The 18,772-nt window shown below is 42.0% G+C and overlaps 1 protein-coding gene across 1 annotated transcript; it reads right to left on the bottom strand.

Annotated features, from left to right (window-relative positions):
• Positions 1-4,149: 4,149 nt before the first annotated feature.
• Positions 4,150-10,844, bottom strand: UBE2L3 (ubiquitin conjugating enzyme E2 L3). Its single transcript, XM_026037642.1, has 3 exons — positions 10,713-10,844; positions 6,789-6,975; positions 4,150-4,781 (listed from the first exon to the last, which is right to left on the bottom strand). Exons 1-3 carry the CDS (start codon positions 10,827-10,829, stop codon positions 4,627-4,629), a joined length of 459 nt encoding a protein of 152 aa, XP_025893427.1. The 5' UTR covers positions 10,830-10,844; the 3' UTR covers positions 4,150-4,626.
• Between the last annotated feature and the right edge of the window lie 7,928 nt (positions 10,845-18,772).

Here is an 18,772-nt window from a genome sequence, read left to right as displayed (position 1 = left end):
CTTCCATGTTAGACCAAGAAGCTCTTAGAGCCATTTGGGATCTTTAATTTGGGAGAAGACTACTCCCCTAACAGGAAAAGGCAGCACGTGGCAGGGGGCAAAGGCTGCTYCTTGCAGGGTGCCCAGCGGAGGCCTGGCAAAGCCCCCAGTTGGGTTTTTCCGAAGGACTTGGACAAGACGCTCCTGGTTTGGTGCTTGGTTCCCCTGCACACACGCTGGTGCCTGCATGTTTGCAGCAAGGGGCAGCTCCTTGCAGACCATCTCTCTGGTCAGGGCAGCCAGAGCTGTTTGTTTCAGGCCACCCTGCAGCCGTCCTCCACACGAGTCCCCAGCCGGGCCGTGACCGGAGGTGGCCACGGTCCCATTTACGTTGCCTCTTGGCACTCGGCCACCCCAGGAAAGCAGCATCACTGACAGCCTTTGCAGAGAGGCTTTTTTTCCTGGATGACTTTGCAAGAAGAGCAACTGTTCAGCTGAACAACCCACCTGCTCTGCCCGGCCCTGCCCGGCAGCAACTGCTTCTGCCCACGCTGCGGGTGGGAGCCACGCGCCCCACGACGGGGGTTCCACGCATGGAGCAGGCTCCTGCATTTGCCTTTTCGCTCCTTGCAGGAGCATCCAAAATGCATCAAACCTGGCGAGCTGCCGTGTCGAGGTTACACCGCACTCATCCGCACTCCTGGTTTATTCTCCCTTAACGTTCTCAGAGAAAAGGAATTTTCTTTTCAATTATTCRTATTTACTGTCTTCTCAAAAGGGATCTGTTTCATGTTGTATCTTTTTAACGTTAAGGATTCTAAGATAACCATTGTTCTTTTAARTGAATAATAAACTCAGCCCCTTTTTTTACTGCACTGCTTTAGGAGGCTTCTTAGTTTGGAGAACAAACTAAGGACACGTTGTGGAAGCCTGGAGAGCGCGGAAGGGATGGAGCTTCCGTATTACTGGGAACCAACGTTCGACCTGTTCTCCAAAGCACCTGAGGTCCTTCTTGTTCCGTACACACATGAAAAACATAACATCAAAGTTGCTTTGTATGGTATTTTTCATGTTCTTCTCTAAATTACTGTCACAAAATGAATCAATGTACATATATTTGTAAACAGTGTCTCTACCATGTTGTACAGATGAAATACAGAACAGCTGAGTCAGACTGAAACAGCAGTTACCGTTTGGGAGGTGATTTCTGAGGCTTTTCTCATCAGCATTTGATGGTGAAGATTTTTGCCATGTGAAAAGTGACAATATAAAAAAATATAAAAACCAGGAGCTTTCAGGCCTGCATTTAAACCTTTAACAGATGAAGGTTCCAGGGATGAGCTAGAAGTGTGAGTGCCACCTAGTGACTGGTCGCTATCCGTGCCAGGAACAGCAAGTGGCTTTCCAGTAACACCGGAGCTCAGGTTTTTACGTTATGTGAACACATTTTGATGGATATATTTTTAAAYATATCTAATTTGACATTACTCCATGTTCTAGCTCGTGAATTTGCTTTGCTCGCAGCCACTCGGCCTCACGGGCCTGTTCACATCCATCTGCCCACGTTCTCTACATGGTTCACACCAGCGCTCAAACCAGCAGGTTGGCTGCCTTGAATTGATGTGCTATTGCAAGCAGATTTTTTTAAAAAATATGTATTTTTAATGAACAGCATTAAAAAGCATTTTAACTTCCAAAAAATGGGGAAATTATTTAATAAAGCACCGATTTCTAAATCTGGAAGCTTTTAAACTGTGTGCAACGTACACAGATCAGGAAATCAGTTCTCAGTGGTTCTATGAAAGCTTTAAAGGTGACACCAAGTTCAAGCTAAAAAGACACTTGAGACCCCTCCCTGAAAAGCTCRTGATACCAAGATACTTGAAAACAAATAACTAGATGCAAACCCCGTCTCTCTGAAAATAAAACCATGCCACGAAGCCTTTGAGAGCATTTTTATTAGGGTAGCAGAATGGCATTGCAGAAAGCCTACACCAGCGCTCCTGTGTGCCGTTTCACCAGCATTTTGCTTTTAGTTTGGATCTTAAACTGCRCGTGAAGAATTCAGCATGGCTTAGGGAACCAGAGAGAGGGAGACCTCGAGCTCCTGAGTGAACGCAGCTCTCGGTGCTTTGATTTTTCCCTCCCCTCCGACTTCAGCCGCACAGTTCAGCGCTTGATCTCTCGTTTCCAGGGGGCCCCTAGGACCAAAAGCCATCGCTGGGTTACACAGCTCGTGGTTTAGAAGTGAAGGATGCAAAACCCGGGGAGCAGAGAGCAAAACCTTCCTCCCGTGTCCTCTCCGCAGGCGACGGCCTCGCGCGGGGCCGCGGCGAATCCCGACGGCAAGTCCGGGAATTCCGGAGCCCTTCCAGTTCCCCTTCCGTGGCGTCCAAGTCGCACTGATTCCAGTGAATGCAGGAGATAACCTGAGCTTTACAACCACAAAATACACTATTTAATAGTACCGAGGGCAGCAAGCTAGTGCTACAGTTTTGTTTGTAGATAAAAAGAAAGGAATTTTAGAGAATGGCAAATTTCCACGCCAACAAACATGATCCAAAGGAACAGAGACTCATTTAGGTATCCGAGGCAGAAGTTACACACACTTCAGTTTGACAGATAATTTGGCATTATTTTATTATGAATCTGCGTGAGTGTGAATGAAACAAAATCAGTACCAACTTTCTGCAAATGAAGACACAAAGATGTGAAAATCTGGTAATAAGACAGTGCTCTCTCAAGCCTGAAAACACTTACGAAATGCAACTTTCTGTAAATAAGGTGAATATGGTTTAACTTTCTTTACCTGCCAAAGAATCTAAAAACACTTAAACATAAAATTTCTTAGCTCCCTAACTTATATAGATATATAAAAAAAAATTACTTCAACAGAGGTGAGGTCCTGGGCTGTCATTGTTTACACTAACTGTGAAATCAAAGCTGGGCGAGAGGGATGGATGGGGGAAAGGGGAGCTCCACAGGACACGGAAACCAAAGGAGAGCTGGAGACCAAGACGGTGGCTTTGAAACACAGCAAGGGCAGAGGCCGCCTTGAAACTGGCTTGGTTGAAACCAGCTTGGGCAGCGCGGGGGATTTTCCAGCGCCGCTTCCTGCGCTTCGGAGCGGCGGCAGCTCCGGTCCCGCAGGGCCTCCTGGAGAGGAACCCGCTGGGCGGCAGCAGGAGGGAGCAGGAGGCAGCGGGACCGTGCGGCAGCTTGGGGATGGGGCTGGGATCACACGGGAGACTGAGGGGGAAAAAAGGAGAGGCAGCCAGAGGAAGAGGGGAGAGACACAGCAGGAGCTGCTCGGTCTGCAGGGGAAGGGCTTCCTTCGGCATGCGTCGGTGCGCCCGGAGCGGAGCGAAAACGCTGCTGCCCGCTTCAGTTGGGATGATAGAATGAAACCGGAGTCCTCATTGCACCATCCAACTCGTGTGCGTGCACTCGGCAAGCACAGCAGCAGCAGAAGTGACGTGTACGCTAGGACAGTTTATTGCTTAATCCTATATTCTCATTTTCGTAAGAACTGTACAGCAAGGGGGTGGGGAGGTGGGGGACGTGCCAGCCCGAAGACGCGGGTGTTTCAAATCATTCTGGTGGAAAACACACACTCTGGGGACCAAGGGTGCTGCCAGATCTAGTATGGAAGTTTAAACTTATTTCCAAAAGAGAGGTGTGGGTTTTTTTTTTTTTTTTTTTTTTTTAAACTCCAAAACCAGTTTATTACTTCAGCACCTCTTGGTCCCCATTCTCTGAAACTCTTCTAACCCGGTTGCAATGATGTTCTGTGCAATTTTTCCTAGCTACTCTGCATAGGTACTAAGAACAGAAGTGAAAGCAGTCCACAGTCACATTCCACTATTCATTTGCTATGGGTATTTTTTTTCCCCCCAAGGTTTTCCAAAAGCAGGATGTAAGCCGTATTTTAATTCAATCACGCACACAAAATCTTGGGTTTCCCCGTTTAATAAACATTATTGTGGTAACATCAGCCAGATTTACATAAGACCTGGACATTATTTCTGATTGTTTTTTTTTCTTTTTTTTTTTCTTTTTTTTGTGGGGTTCATCTGTTTTTGTTTATTATGTTACAAACTGAAGTTAAGGGGAGCTTGCAGTGCAAGTCCCACAAAGCACAGTGCAACATTAAAAGAGAAAAAGTAAACAAAACTGCCAAACACTCAATCATTTTCTGCCAGAACTGGGATAATTTCTCTAAGACATCAGTTTGGGGAGGGGGAAAAAATCCAATGAAGAATTAAATGAACTCAAGAGAGTGGGAACTGCAAGGGAGAAATAAGAAACGACAGCCATAACCTTCTCAATTTAAGGGCAGAATATAAGTCTAAGATATTTTTGATAAATTCTGACAAGAAAAAGAAAACAGCATACTTTAAAGTATATTGAAGCAGTGATTTTTAAACAAAGAAAGCAGAACTAGAACATCTTAAATTTTTAATCCTTTCTTTACAGGTTACCTAGCCCACTTTTGATTAAGAAAACTGTAGAAAGTTAGTAACAGCCACAAGTTAACACCGAGAGGTGGCACTTGTCAATTTTCCATAGAGTCCTGCTTTACGGGGTGTCTCAAATGCACTGCTCCGATCTTCTAGCATACGGTGCTGACATCAACTGTGTCAGATTTTAGTCCACTGGTCGCTTTTCACCATATTTCTTTGTAAACTCTTCAGCATTCTTACAGAATTTTTTACGGTCCTTAGAGTATTCTTCAGCTAGGTCAGCCCGAAGGGGATGTTCGGGCTGTGGATCATTCACCAGTGCTATGAGGGACTGGATTACTGTCAAAGAAAGTATAGACATCGTCAGACTAACAGGGATAAACTTCCAAATCAAGGTGCAAACAAAATGCCTCAATAATAAGAGAGATAAGCTGTACTTAAATACATCCCTATAGACGTAGGGTCTTTAAGAGTGACCCAAGACATTGCACAAACAAGCTCTAACAGCATGTCAAGCTTTAGTTCACCCAAAACTGTGAATGACAAGAAAAAATACGCTGGAAAACTAAACTAACCTCAATACACGGCACTACAAAAGCCTAGCAAACTAGGCTTCTGAACTAAGATTATTTTGCAGTGCAGAGCAGTTTTGGAGATAGAGGAAGAGACTCTTAAGCCAGGCTGTTAGTACTTTGTTGTAGCTTTGGGCCAACACGGAGTAACAGCATCAGAAAGTGAGAGAACTTCTTGAATAAAAGAGGGAAAACCAGAGAGCCGAGAGGCAGCGGAGCAGCTAGGGCGAGATGGGCAGGATCTCGGGAGCCAGGATTTGCTCCAAGTTCTGCTCTTGGAACAGCTTCCACGGCCTCTCAGAGGACTGTGCTGCTTCCCAGTGAGAAGTGACTATTCCCCATGTGCAAAGAACTGCCCCAGAGCCGCAGCCAGGGCCAGGCCGCCCTGCAAGCGGGACCCGTCCCTCCTCCTCTTGGCTAGAGAAGGAAACACACAAATAAGACCAAGACAGTTGCTGTGTTTTTAATGAAAACCTACATATTATGCTATTTTCTTCTCCCAAGGGGGTGTCTCCAGTGTAATGTGAGATAAACTAATCCCAAAACACAAGATATTTGCTCACCTATTCCGAGGTTGGAAGGCTCATTTTGCCTCCCCCCTGATCTTTRCATTCAAGCACTTGCTCTTTTCCCAAGCAACTAAAGGAATTCTCTTATTTTGTCTCTGGGGCAAGAAGATCATGCAAACTGTAAGAAGTTTGATTAGAATAGAGTAAAGAAATCCCAAGTACAGGTGCTGTTCACTATGGGGAACACAATCCAAGTGAACAAACACACACCTTTAGGAGGGGTCTGGAAGAAGGATGTATTTTCTCTTGCAAAGCAAGACTCTCCAGTGCCACTAGAGCTTTTACACTGGACTAAACTCTACTGATTTGAAWTCATAATATTATAAACCCCTGCATTAAAAAACTGTAAACATTCTTGCAATAATTACAATAAAGTTTTAAAATCTAATTACTTGCATCCTCTAGAAAASATGAAATTTCAGCACAAAAATTCCATAAAAACCTTAAAAAAATCATACCATAAAAATACCATGCCATAAAAATGGTATGGTATTATGGTATGGTCTATTAAGATCATTCTCAATCTGCCCAAGAACCCAATGAAATATTTTTCTTTAAAATATTTAAATTCTGATCCAAAGTTACRGCACACCATAAGCTTCAATGCAGCCATCTTCTAAGAACCCAAGGTTAAATTGTGTTTCAGTTTTTATTTATGGTTCCCCAGATATTTCAAACCAGATGTTGAATTTGCTATGCCCGATTGCACAGATTATAAAATAGAATAAGCCTGAGGTTTAAGATTCTCTCTTCCAAACAATCAGAAAGATGTCGAACACCTCTGGTTTATGAAGTCACTGGTTTAAAAGAAATGCAAAATACACCAGAAATTATTTTGGTTATCAAATTGCAATTTGGTTTGCAATAATCATTGCAACCACCAGAAATTATTATTTTTTTCTTCTTGTTTAATACGCCAAGGACACTGCCTTCACCTCTTCAGTCATGAAGAGTTTGGGGGTTTCCTGGCAGCAGAAACGTCACCGCAGCAGATGCCAGGAGCGAGTGTCACTACCCTAGAATCCCATTTTGTCACTGGGTCGTAAGGGCTGCACCCTGTGCTCAAAACATGTGATTCATGRTGCAAACCTGAAGCCATATAGTAGGGCAGCTGTAAACAGATGACCAGCTGGAGCTGCTATTAGCTTCCAACACACAACACACAGTTTCTCAATACCAAGCTCTTTCTCCACATGGAGTCCTACCTTGGTCAGTTTTGGTTGCTGGCTTCCAGTTTTCAGCACTAATTACTGGCAGACAGACCTGCCCCTTTTCATCAATATTAGGGTGATAGATCTTTGTTTTAAATGTAATCTTAGGAGGTTTGAATGGATATTCTGCTGGAAAGTTGATTTCGATTCTGAAGGCTCCTTTGTCATACGGAGGATTGTCCTGCAGCAAGAAGACAGAACATCACAGATCTGGCACATTCTCATGGACACAGTTCAAGAAAACACATGCCACAGACTTCAGTCTATCAAATGCCCTTTTTCAAGATCCTTTTCCCCCAACACAGACCATCATGTCTCTGTGTCAGGAAACAGCACAACCAGTTTGCTMTGGAAGGGGCAATAAAATTTCTGCAGTCTCTGCACTCGCCCCACTGTCATCCTGAACGCTGGCTGACATTTTCACCGGGAAGGAAGTGCCCAATCCCATTTACTCCATACTCAAAGAGTCCTGTCTCATAAGGATTTCCATTCCCAGCTGCATATTCCAACTGCATTCTAACACTTGCCGACCTCACAAAGACAACTGGTATCTCTTAACCTAGTTATTTGGTGTCTCCCAGCATGGTGGGACAAACCGAAAACCAAGTTGAGTTGTCAGATTACCCCACATGTTCTGGGAACCTTTCTGCTCTAGCTGACTGCAGAGAAATTTGCTGAGCAGTCGTTTGTACTAAAGATAGAAATTCACTGCATCTGCTGATGAGAACGTGCTGAATTTGTAGGCAGTTTTAGCAGCAGCTCTTATCAGATCACTCTTGAAGGAGCATGATGAGAGGGCTGTGAAGCAAGCAAGGTAATTCTGCATGCTGAAACAGGGGGGAAAACCATGTCCAGCACCTCATTTAGAAAACCTGTCAGGCTATCAATACTGCTTCAAGTGCTTGGCTGTAACTAGAAAAGAAAGTCATAAGAAAAAGAAACTACTGCTACTTCTAAAATTTCTAAAAACATCATTTTTGCACTGGAAAGAGTAACTATGGCAAGAAGCCTTTCCAAAAACTTGAAGTAGGGAACAAAAATCGAAGGATGAGAGTTTCCAGTGATCACAAACTATAATCCCACACTTTCTCCACACACATTTTGTAAGCTGGAAGAGTTCATCAATCTGGGAGGCAGGGGAATTGTATTGAAAGGTGATTGAATAAATAAATACAAATTTTAGTTTCTGAGGGAAAAGTCTGCTTGAATGTTTCTAAATAATAATATACAAATCTTGCAGCTAAGGGAAAAGATAACTAAAGTGGATTAAAAAAAAAAATCACTCCTCATCCAAGCAATCCTAAAAATTTTGCAAGTTTTTCTTAAACTTTTTGGTGGCGGTGRCAAGTCAAGCAGCTACCGCCTCCTTCTCTCCCTGCTTACTTGTCCTTACCTCCATCACATGCTCTAACTTGTGAGGATGTTCAGTGAACTGGTAAGGGAATGGATCTGCCTGAAAAATATGCCTGTTTTCTGCTCAATTCTTTCAGTCAGGGCAGTTCTTCAGGACAGTTCAGCAATTTAAAACACATGCTAATGGGTGGCTCATCATTTCAATGGAAGAAAAACAGAATATTCAAGTAATTGCTTTCCAATCATTTGGGCTGTATTTACTCTGACACTGAAAAGGTGACAGAGTCAGAATTACAAATACAGAAACCCTAATGACATCTGGTATGTGTGTACCTAGAGTATCTCCCCTGTCTACAGCAAGTGTTTCAGGCAAGTCTGTCTATAACAAGCAGCTTTAAAGTGAGTTGAAGTTTTCAGATCAGCACCAGTTCCTCTTACCAGGACAAGATGCCTGAGGCAGAGAGTTTTGTTTTGGTGTTAAAAAGATGCATCATTTGTTTGATTTCAAACTCCAGAACACCAACTACTTKATTCCATAATTTACACCAGGAAAGCAAGCTGTATGGCAACCACACCTGAATGACACACTAGCTCCAATTTGTTTTTCACCTGAGCAAATTCTTATGCTTAAAAAATATTTTTTGTCCTTCAGAGCAATGCTGATGTTACCTACAACAAAGACAGTAGTGTTTAAAACAGTATCTTTCAAAATAATTTTGTATGAACATTACCAAAAATATCAGCCATCCTATCTCTGAAACCTTCATTAAAAGGCTGGCCAAAATAATTCATAGTTACAGAGTTTAATAAACAGTGATTGATTTGCACTAAGAGTGATTTGTTATTAAATCCTTAACATTTTCTAAAACAGATACAACATGCAACATTTCAAAAGCAAGAATTCAGCATAAAAAAAAAATGTGACCAACTTGTATTTGCCATTTTTAAAGCAACTCCAGTAGTGCAACAGCTAAAAAAATAAGCTAAGAAAGGAAATATCATTTATAGTGTAATCTTAAAAAACACAATAAAGATTTCATGAAAAAAATCCCTCTTAACTACACTGAGAGTGAAATTAAGACTTAATTTATGCCATTGTAACATGGCATAGTATAAATAAAAGGAAGGTATGAAGGACATATAGGTAGGTACGAAGCACTGCAGTGCTGTTTGTAACACCCACCATGTCCTGACCCTCTGCAAACACTAACCACAAACTCTGGTGAGCTGAAACTTTGTTAAAAATAGTTGCCTACTTGTACATCATCAATTTTAACAAGAATAAACAAGTATTTCGGCATTTTCCTTTTCAGAAAGCATGTGTTTTTTACATGCTTTATATCACTACAAAATAGTATGAGAGGAGTAAACTGCTACACACAAACCATAACTCTCAGAGCAGCCCATAAAGGGTATYGTGTATCAGCTGGGTCAAATTTAGTGTCAAATTCTGCTTCCTTTGTTTGCAAGAGCAGCCTCAAAGCACTCGAAGCCATTCCTTGAACAACTGCAGGCAAGCAGAGTAAACTCAATGTGTTGGTTTATAGCATTTCAAGTTCAGAGGCCTAGCAGGTACCTCGGTGCAGGCTGTACAATGCAAGCTCAGGACTTGCCTTCAAAYAACAAAGCAGAGGGACTGTCAAGTCAGTGCTTCAAAGTCGTCTAGAGACACACATTTACCCAGGTCTCTCCCTCCGGGCACTACCCAAGAAAAAGCAGGTCACCTACTAGTATAACATCCTCGCCACATATTTAGAGGTAGGTCGCACACCAAAGTGAGCACAGGACATACTCTGCTTCTATTAAGCGTTCTCTTAAAAAGCTGTACTATTAATTTATGCCTTACTAAGGAGGCCTGCTTCACAGAGTTCAGTTCTGAAAATCCAAACCTTTTCCTTCCATCCAACTTTTTTTTCCAATGTTCAATTTTGTCCTTGAAATAAATCTAATCAATTAGAAAGAAAAATCTATTAAGAAGTAAACACAGTATTTCATATCTCGAGCATTTTCCTACGCCGACATATATTTGGTAGCTTTAGTTTGTTGCAATGAATAACAACCTGCACTTGCTCTCCCCCTCCGTCATCCTGGGGCACCCCTGAGGCCAYAGCTCCACACAGGCAGGTACTTTGTTAGAGAAGACTAAAATCCCTTTCAGTTGCCTACAGGTTTTTCTTCACGCTACTTATAAGAGACACCCGGTAGCATTACTTAATTTTGATAAAGCAAAACACACAGGACTCAAATGCAACAAGACAGGAAGATGATACAAGGAAGTCTAAAGACACCAGGATGCAGTGCAGGACTGCACTGCCCACAGCCTGAGATCCTGGAGAGCTTTAGGGTGCCTCAGTAGGCTCTATGGAAACTTAGGCTGTATTTATAAACAACTGGCACTTGGAGACAGCTGTAACTGAGTGTCAGCTTCATAACACAAACAATTTCTTGTCAGGATCTAAAGATTATCTAACATCACCCATAATACTAGTAAACTGTGGATTTACGATACAAACGATCTCCATTTCATTGTAAAGCTCTTTGGAATAAGCAGCAGTCTGTACTCACAGGAACAATAAGCCCTTGCCAGGTCAATAAATTAGCTTCATCAACCTGGATATTACGGAAGTTTTTCATTCCACATTTGCGGATTTCTTCAAGCTCCTGAAAAGCAAACAAAGCCATAAGTGGAAGTTAATAGCAATCACGTGCGATATGTTCATATTTATTTATCAAAATGCTCGGAGAGGTCATCGCAGCTTTCGTCRACATTAAACAACTTGCGGTTTCAGGAGTTGCAACACACACAATTAAAAAAACATTAAAATGTTTGWGAGAAGTAAAATTATCTGAGGCAGGGTATTACAACATCATTACTGATATGCCACAGTGATATCTAAAACTCCTTACTATTAAGATTATAGATAAACATTTCCACTTCTTTTGTGTTAAAAATCATCTTACATCTGGTATTCAAATCAATGTCTTCGGCAACAGATTTTGATAACTCTGTGAAACACAGAMATAAAGCTGGTCATAGGACTTCTCTACATGTGCAAATTGGTGGYGTAGAGGATTTACTCATACTAAATTGTTTATTCAAACGCACTGATAAAGTCACTGAACAGACCTATTATGCCAACTGAAAAACTAACAAATTCCCGCATAATCAACTTAAATCAATGCAAAACCAGAAAAACACTAATCTAAGCCAAAATAGTCTTATTAGATCAGTAACTCAAGCAGATGCATCCTCCCGTTCCCCCCCTCAGGCTAACAGTAATTATATGCATACGTCTCTTCATAGCTGTATCCCTCTTGAGTAAAGAAACTTCTTGTATGAAGTAAAACATTTCCATTCAGAAACCACCAGTTAAACCATTTTTGACCATTTAGTGTTCCAGAAATCACCAAAAAAACATAAAACAATGTATAAGCAAAGTATAGCAACTGCTTTTCAAAGTCTATCACCATAAAACTACGAGAYCAAAAAGAAACACCTGAAGCTCCACTTTTCATAACAACAGCCCTTTGCTCTTTATTTAAGAACGCTGCCTTTAAAGCGGATTCGAAAGTCACCCACAGTGAAATGCAAAACTTGCCCAGTGTTTTCCAWAGCGAGGCACATGCCGGTGCATCCACTCACATCAGGAAAAATGCTGCTGAGGCAGCACTGGGGGTGCCCTCCACCAGCACAATGTCCCATGGGTGGGTGCAACTGTGTTTGCAAAACTGGACTTCATATTAGGCTGGTGAAGTCACCTGCGACAAGCAAGAGCAGGACGTATTGAAAAAATAATCAGTTGCTCTGGTACAGGTGCTCTAGTGTTAGGGCATTTTGCTAAAATTGCTTTATGTTCATTAYAGATCAAACCTTTCCACACCTTGCTGGCGACACTTTAATACTTGCAGTAGTCACTAGCTCAATCCTAGGTTGACCCTAAAATGTGAAACCCCAAGGGAAGCGGAGATTTCCAAAGGCACAGGAAGGAAAAAAAGGGAAAACGACAGGTCAGGCCTGCACCAGAGGCTGGGCTCCCACACACCTGCACCGTGCACGGACGGGACAGGCTCATTCCCACAGCAGGACACTTCAACCCCAAGTCCCTGAGWCTGAAACGATGCCGATATGTTCTTGAAGACACCAAGAATGATCCGCTAGTCTAGATATCTGGAATAAGTCCCAAACTCCACTGCTGTTACATTTATGCAGTACCACAGAAAGTCCTTTTTTTTTTTTTTTTTTCCTCTTCTTCTCTTAAAAAAAAAATCCCTCATGGAGGAAAGCATATGAAAATACAAAAATATGCAGAAAATAATCCCATGAAGCACAGAATAACCCAAGCATTCAAAGGTAGGTAACCTTACTTACCATAAAAATAAGACCTCACTTACTAGCACGAAAACTATAAACACACACTTAACATCTGGCTTTGGATGCTCAGTGTAGAGAGCACCAGCTAAGGAAGAGCCTGACACAAACCCAGGCAGGGTCGAGATCACAGCTCACTCAGATCTGCCTTTTGAGGGCCTGATTTTCACACATACAGAACTACTAAGTCCCAGCAAACCACAACTCTAGAGGGGATAAAAGGGAAAATCCCATTCCACATTAGATATAATGATATAATGCATCAAGCATAATGAGGAGAAAAACCAACAACAACACTAGATTATCCAGCACACACTTAAGCATGAATAAACACACATCACCAGTGCCTTCCTTTTCAAACAAGGAAAACTCACAATTCTAGACATTTTTTAGTCACTATGTTAAAAACATATTRCACGTACTGCAGAAAACCCACTACAGTGTCTCAGTGGGGATCCAGCTCCCACACAGTAGCTTTTATTACATATCCAGATGCCAGTGTTACACAGCTCCTGGCCCGGACCAAAATCCAGCACACACTGATAATGGGTGGATTACAGGTCTGTAACTCAGGCATATGATTAAACTAATAAAATAAATTAGTAATGTGTGGCTTCACATTACTGGAAAAATGAACATTTACACTTCAGAAAGTAAATTTATGTTAAAATACTGCTTTGCTCACAGTGATGCTGTGATTAAGAATGCAACAACCCAGCACAGGAATCACTGCAAACTAAAGAAAACTTCAAATAAATATACAAATTGCTCCCTTGTTTCCCTGAAGCTCATGACACAAAAAAGGGAATTAAAGTGTCTAGAAGACACTACATTAGACAGCCAGCAGAAAGCGAGCTCGAGACTTCTCCCCATTTAAAACGACATGCGAAGCCTATGCCAGAATTTGCTTTCAAACCCAAAAAGTGGCAATTACTGCAGCTCCCACAGCGTAGCTGGAGTAGCTCTGCTGGAGTAGCTGACAACAGGAAAAGCAGAGGGATGAGCACGGGCAGCTCTGCCCCTTCCACCCTGGCACATCTTGGGCAGAGGCCCTGGGAGAATCATTAGCTCCATTCCCAGAGAGGCAGGTGAGGCTAAAAACACTGCTGAAAAGCACTGCTGAGAGCACCGAGGTGCTGAATACCTTCAAACAGCACAAGGGATTACAGGTTATTCCACATCTAACATGGGACCAAGCAGGCCTGGGGGATAAGAATTATTTTATTAAGGTAAAGGGATGCAGTGCAGATATTTATTTTAAAACAAATCTTCAGAGCCTCGGCAGACAGTAAATAGATTAGTTCCTATTCTTGTCCTCCACCCCTTAATTTTGTTAAGTAATGTAATTAGAGGAGCACTGAAGAAGTCTAACTAATGGTTACAATGCTGAAGTAAGAATTTAAGTCAATATTTCATTCCCTGCRCTGTTATCAACCTCGCACGTGACTTCAATGCACTGTTTTTTTTCCAATGTACAAAATCGGAATTTCTCCTTATTTYGTGGGGCTCTCTCAGGAACACGGCATTTGTAGTTTGGCCACRTTCAGATAAAGTGTTACTCAGAGCATATAAAATAGAGAAAATGTGGTGTCGGATGTATTTTCTGATCTTTAAGAACACTGAAGGAGTCATAAAAGTCCATGTCATCTTTCCCTCATATAAATACTTATACACACACACAAACAAACACACACACACATATATATATATATACACACACACACACTTAAATACTTTCCCTCAAGAAATACTTACAATTTCRACTTACAATACCAGATAATCATTTGTCCTATTTACAGGGAAAAAAATAGTTTGGTACTAAATAGTAAATGACATCATCTTAAAATATAATAAATATTTTAGAAGGCATTTCAGCCATTACAATTGTAACTAAATTCACAGTTTCACTGATTTTCTAATGATTCTTAGAATTCCCATATCTCACACAAGACTAGAAAAGCTGATTTTGGACACAATCCTGAAACTGCTTAGCCCATCCATCATTCATGTATATGGTACTTATCTAAAAAAAAAAAGGCTACAAGCATATAGGGAGAAAAAAAAAAGTGAAGATAAGTACTTGTAAGAGCTTAATCCAAGAATTATGGAAATAACTGTATGAGTTCATATCGACTACAGTAAAATTTTGAATTAAGCCCCAAATGCTATTAAATGCACAAAGAAAATGCCTACAGAAATAACTCTAAACTGAGGCTATCTACTGTTTACAGTCTATGTTCACTTGTTTATAAATATGTCCCCTAGCAGAAATGTGACAAGTTAAATAGGCCTCAAGACACTGGTAAAGAGCTGGCCAATTTCAGTTCTGAATCTCATACACTAGAGAGAAATGTTTACAAAAAAAAAAGAAAAAAAAAAGAATGTAAACATTCTTCTAGATTGATTATAGCTCTTGTAAGAAGTATTACTAAGTTTCCACTGAGACATTACAATCCTGCAAATCCACATGCCTTTTATTTGCTGAGTAATTCTCTTTTTTGGCAAAGTATCTCCATTTGATCTTTACTCAACTTTTTTTCTTAAAATTTTGATTTTTTTTTTTTTAAATCTCTTCTCAATTCTGCATTTTAAAAAGAGAAAATGAATCACTCTATATTCTCACTTCTATATAAGGACAACCAAATACTACTCAAAACCAGCTGAAATTCCTATTTCCAACATTACTAAATCAGCTCGGTTCAGCTCGGCTCAGTTTAGAATCGAGGATTATTTTGCAGATTTGGGAGCAGCCCCAAGCCCGGGGACGGGGCTGCTGTTCACGCGCCGCTCCGTGCACGTCCATGCCACCTACCAGAGGCTCCCGGGTGTGGCTGGGGTTTGCATTTTATCACCGAGTTCAACAGTCACATAAATGTTTAACTGCGCAATTATGAGAGCAGAGGGAAAACAGCAAGAATAAAATAAGTATCTTCATATCACATTTCATACAGGAGGTGTATTTACTCTTTAACTGTTTTCTACTTGTAACACTGAGGACACTTTTTAACACTCACAAGAAAAGAAACGGAAAGCTGGTCACCTTGCAGATCAGCAGAGAAGGAAGTTTCCCCAAACACAGGACACGACACATCTTGAGCACCACTTACAAAGATAGGTATTCAAACCACAGCTCAAAATCCAGCAGTTTTTCACTGGGTTAATAAAGTGAATTGGCAAATACCACATATTATTACTCTCAGCTACCCTCTGCTGCTCTACAAGTCATTTCTGGCTTTTCAGTGCAACTGATCTTATGTGGAAACTGCTTGTTTTACACTGGTAGGTGGTGACTGTGAAAGGAATTTCATCAAATCTCCTGGCACTTCTTCGAGAGATTTGTCTTCCCAGCCATACCTGTCAGGAGATTGTAGGTTTTTGACAAGAAACAGTCATTAAGCAGTTATGGCAAAGTAACTCCCTCAAAAGAGAAGGTTCCTCTACTTCTCTAAATAAAATTAAAGTCCTGTATTTGCCTGTTTTTCCCTAAGACATTGTCCCTAACATGTCCTTGACAAAGACAGCTTTATTCCCACCTCTCACATTTCATGAGCAGTTGAGATCTGACAACTGTGGCTCTTTTAAGAGGTGCAATGATGGCTCATAAATCAAAACCCCACCTCAAACGTTGTGGGATGTGATTCATTAACTATGTTTATTTCACCTTTTCACTAATCTAGGTTTGTGCTTGGAAACGGTTGAAAAAAACAGTAGAGAAAAACTTCAGATGGACTATTTAATGGCATTAAAGCTTTGCAAAAATAACCTGCAAATAAGGTCTTTGGCCTAAGAAATAGCATTTGCTCATGTATAGTCAAAGATAACAACACAGAGTCTTAAGCTTGTAATAACTTTGTTTAATGTTTGAAACTGAACTGTGCAATAGCACAATTTCAGTGCTTATTTCAGCAGGGGATTCGCAAATCAAGATATAGATATGTTCCACAATCTGAGAAGGATATCCGCTCCCGTTGGTGGGGTGAGAACAATACTCACATTCCCAGTTTTCTACTAGCAGCAAGCTCTCCTAGCAGGCAGCATGTTATTATGAACTTATGGCATCCAGCCTCTCAGTGCCAATGTAATTAATACAAGTAACCAAGCTTCCCRACACGTGCCCAGAGAAGAATTCCAGTACTTTAAAACATCCGCAAAACCTTAAGAAAACAATTCCTATTTTCCTTATAAAAGGATCAAAATATATTCTCACTTATCAAACAATATTTGGCTCAAAGACGAGACAGTTCATACTTATCCTAAACTATTTCAATACTCATGCGACAAAACAAACAAAAAGTTCTTCCTTTAATTACTAATCATTCTATGACCCTGGGAAAGATGCATCAGACTCTTTTGTTTTAAAAAACCTCAGCAGTGCAAGACTTCAAAATGTCTTTTTTCCATCAGTGAGTTTTCCTTTAAAGCTGTAATAACGGGATGGGGTTGATCCACGTGTGAGTTAGGACCTACGAGGCTATAAGCCATCCTGCTGCAGGACTCYGGGTTGCATCATCAGGACTCCGGTTCTAGGCTGTTCCTACCGAGATGAATGGGAAATCGGAGCACGTTGGCTCTGCTCAGGAAGCCRCGTAGCTGCTCGTCTAACAGCCTTTACAAGCCACGCCGTACGGCACCTCACAGCTGGCCAGCTTGCTTAGAAAAAGATCATAATCTGCTCACGTAAGACAACAAAAATGAAAGTAAAAATGTTAAGAGGGAAGTTATCAAGGTCTCCTTCCTTCCTATACCACTCCCTCTGAAAAGCTGTTACCACACGGGTTTCTGAAAGATGAAACAGAGTGGGATGCCAAAATATTAATGGCGTTTCATTAAAAGATCGCAGCACTAATTGTAGCATGTTAAAAATAGAGTGTGAGCTGAGGGTGAGGGGGGAAAAAGGTACTGCAGATATTAAGGATAATTTCTCGTCTTATAGTTTTTAATGTTATATTTTAAGCTGCTAATATAAGCATTTATAAATACATATCTCCTTTTCCAGAACATTAGTGACGTTCTTTGGAACAATTAACGAACTTTTCAAAGCAGGCAGAAAAGCTGGGCATACAAAAAGATAATCTAAATAGCAGTTTACTACCTGAAACAAAGGGCAACCTTATTTGAATATGAAGCAACAGATATATTGGTGATATGACATTAAAGCCATGACAAAATAAGAGTAATAAAAGCTAAATGGAAAATTAATAAATAAATGGAGATAACAAATGAATGCTGTCTCATCAAGATCCTTCGGGGCAGCTGAACGCTTATCCCTCATGATTTTACTTATATGAATGACTCTGCATATAATGTATTCTAGTATTAAGCTTTTAGTTTCTAATGAAACATATTTAAAACAGCAAAACTAGCCTTAGCAAGGCAAAGTTGAACTACTCTTTTAAACTGATTATGACAACGTTTGACTATCTACCTGTATAATTACAGAAACTTAACTTCAAGGCCCGCTGCCTATGTATCCCAACGCAACTCCACCCCTAGTAGGGGTCCACGTGCCTGAAGCCTGTTGTAAATGTAATATAAGTAACACATAATGATTAAACTTACCAGAAGCACCTCTACACCTGTCAAATGCCAGTGCCTGGCTACCGGCACCCACTGGAGCCAGGATTTCCATTAAGGTTAAGAGGCTGCTGGGCAGTGCGGGGGCTTCCCCCCGCACCAGCCTGTGGAGATCCCTGATTTATGTTATAGACACTTCCCATGCAAATACCACCGGCTGCAGCCATCGAGTTTTACACACGACTAAATTTTATGCCACTAAGCGCGTGTGTCCCAGGCGAGCCCGGCGCACTGAGTCTGCGACGTTAAACGACCATAATAGCCCCGCACATAAAAAACTGTCTGTCTCTGGGCACCAGGGCGACCGCTCTCCTTTCCAGCCGCATCTCGCTCTCAACGGGAACAAAGAGGAGCGCGAGGGCAACGGCCCAAGCGGTATTTAACCCGAGTTAGGGGTGCCCGGCCCGGAGCCGAGCCCGCCTTGGCGCGGGGCGGCGGGAAGGGCCGGGCGCGGGGGAAACCCGTGACCCCAGGCCCGTGTTTCACGGCGATAACCCCTCCGGCGCGGGGGCCCTGCCGGTAACGGGGCCGCGGGCGCCCCGTCCCGGCGCGGCGCTTCCCTTCCTCTTTGCTTAGTCACCGCGGGAGCCCCCTGCGCGAGGGGCCGGCGGCGGCGCCGCGCGGGGCCCCCCAACCCTCCGCCGGGCCCCGCCGCGTGCGGAGGAACCGGGGCCCGGGCCCC

This window comes from Nothoprocta perdicaria, unplaced genomic scaffold (genome assembly GCF_003342845.1).
Source record: "Nothoprocta perdicaria isolate Ctin4 unplaced genomic scaffold, notPer1 scaffold_2, whole genome shotgun sequence".
In the NCBI taxonomy this organism is placed as follows: Eukaryota; Metazoa; Chordata; class Aves; order Tinamiformes; family Tinamidae; genus Nothoprocta; species Nothoprocta perdicaria.
Note: the sequence above shows the minus strand (reverse complement) of the source record. Positions and strands in the feature narration are given on the sequence as shown.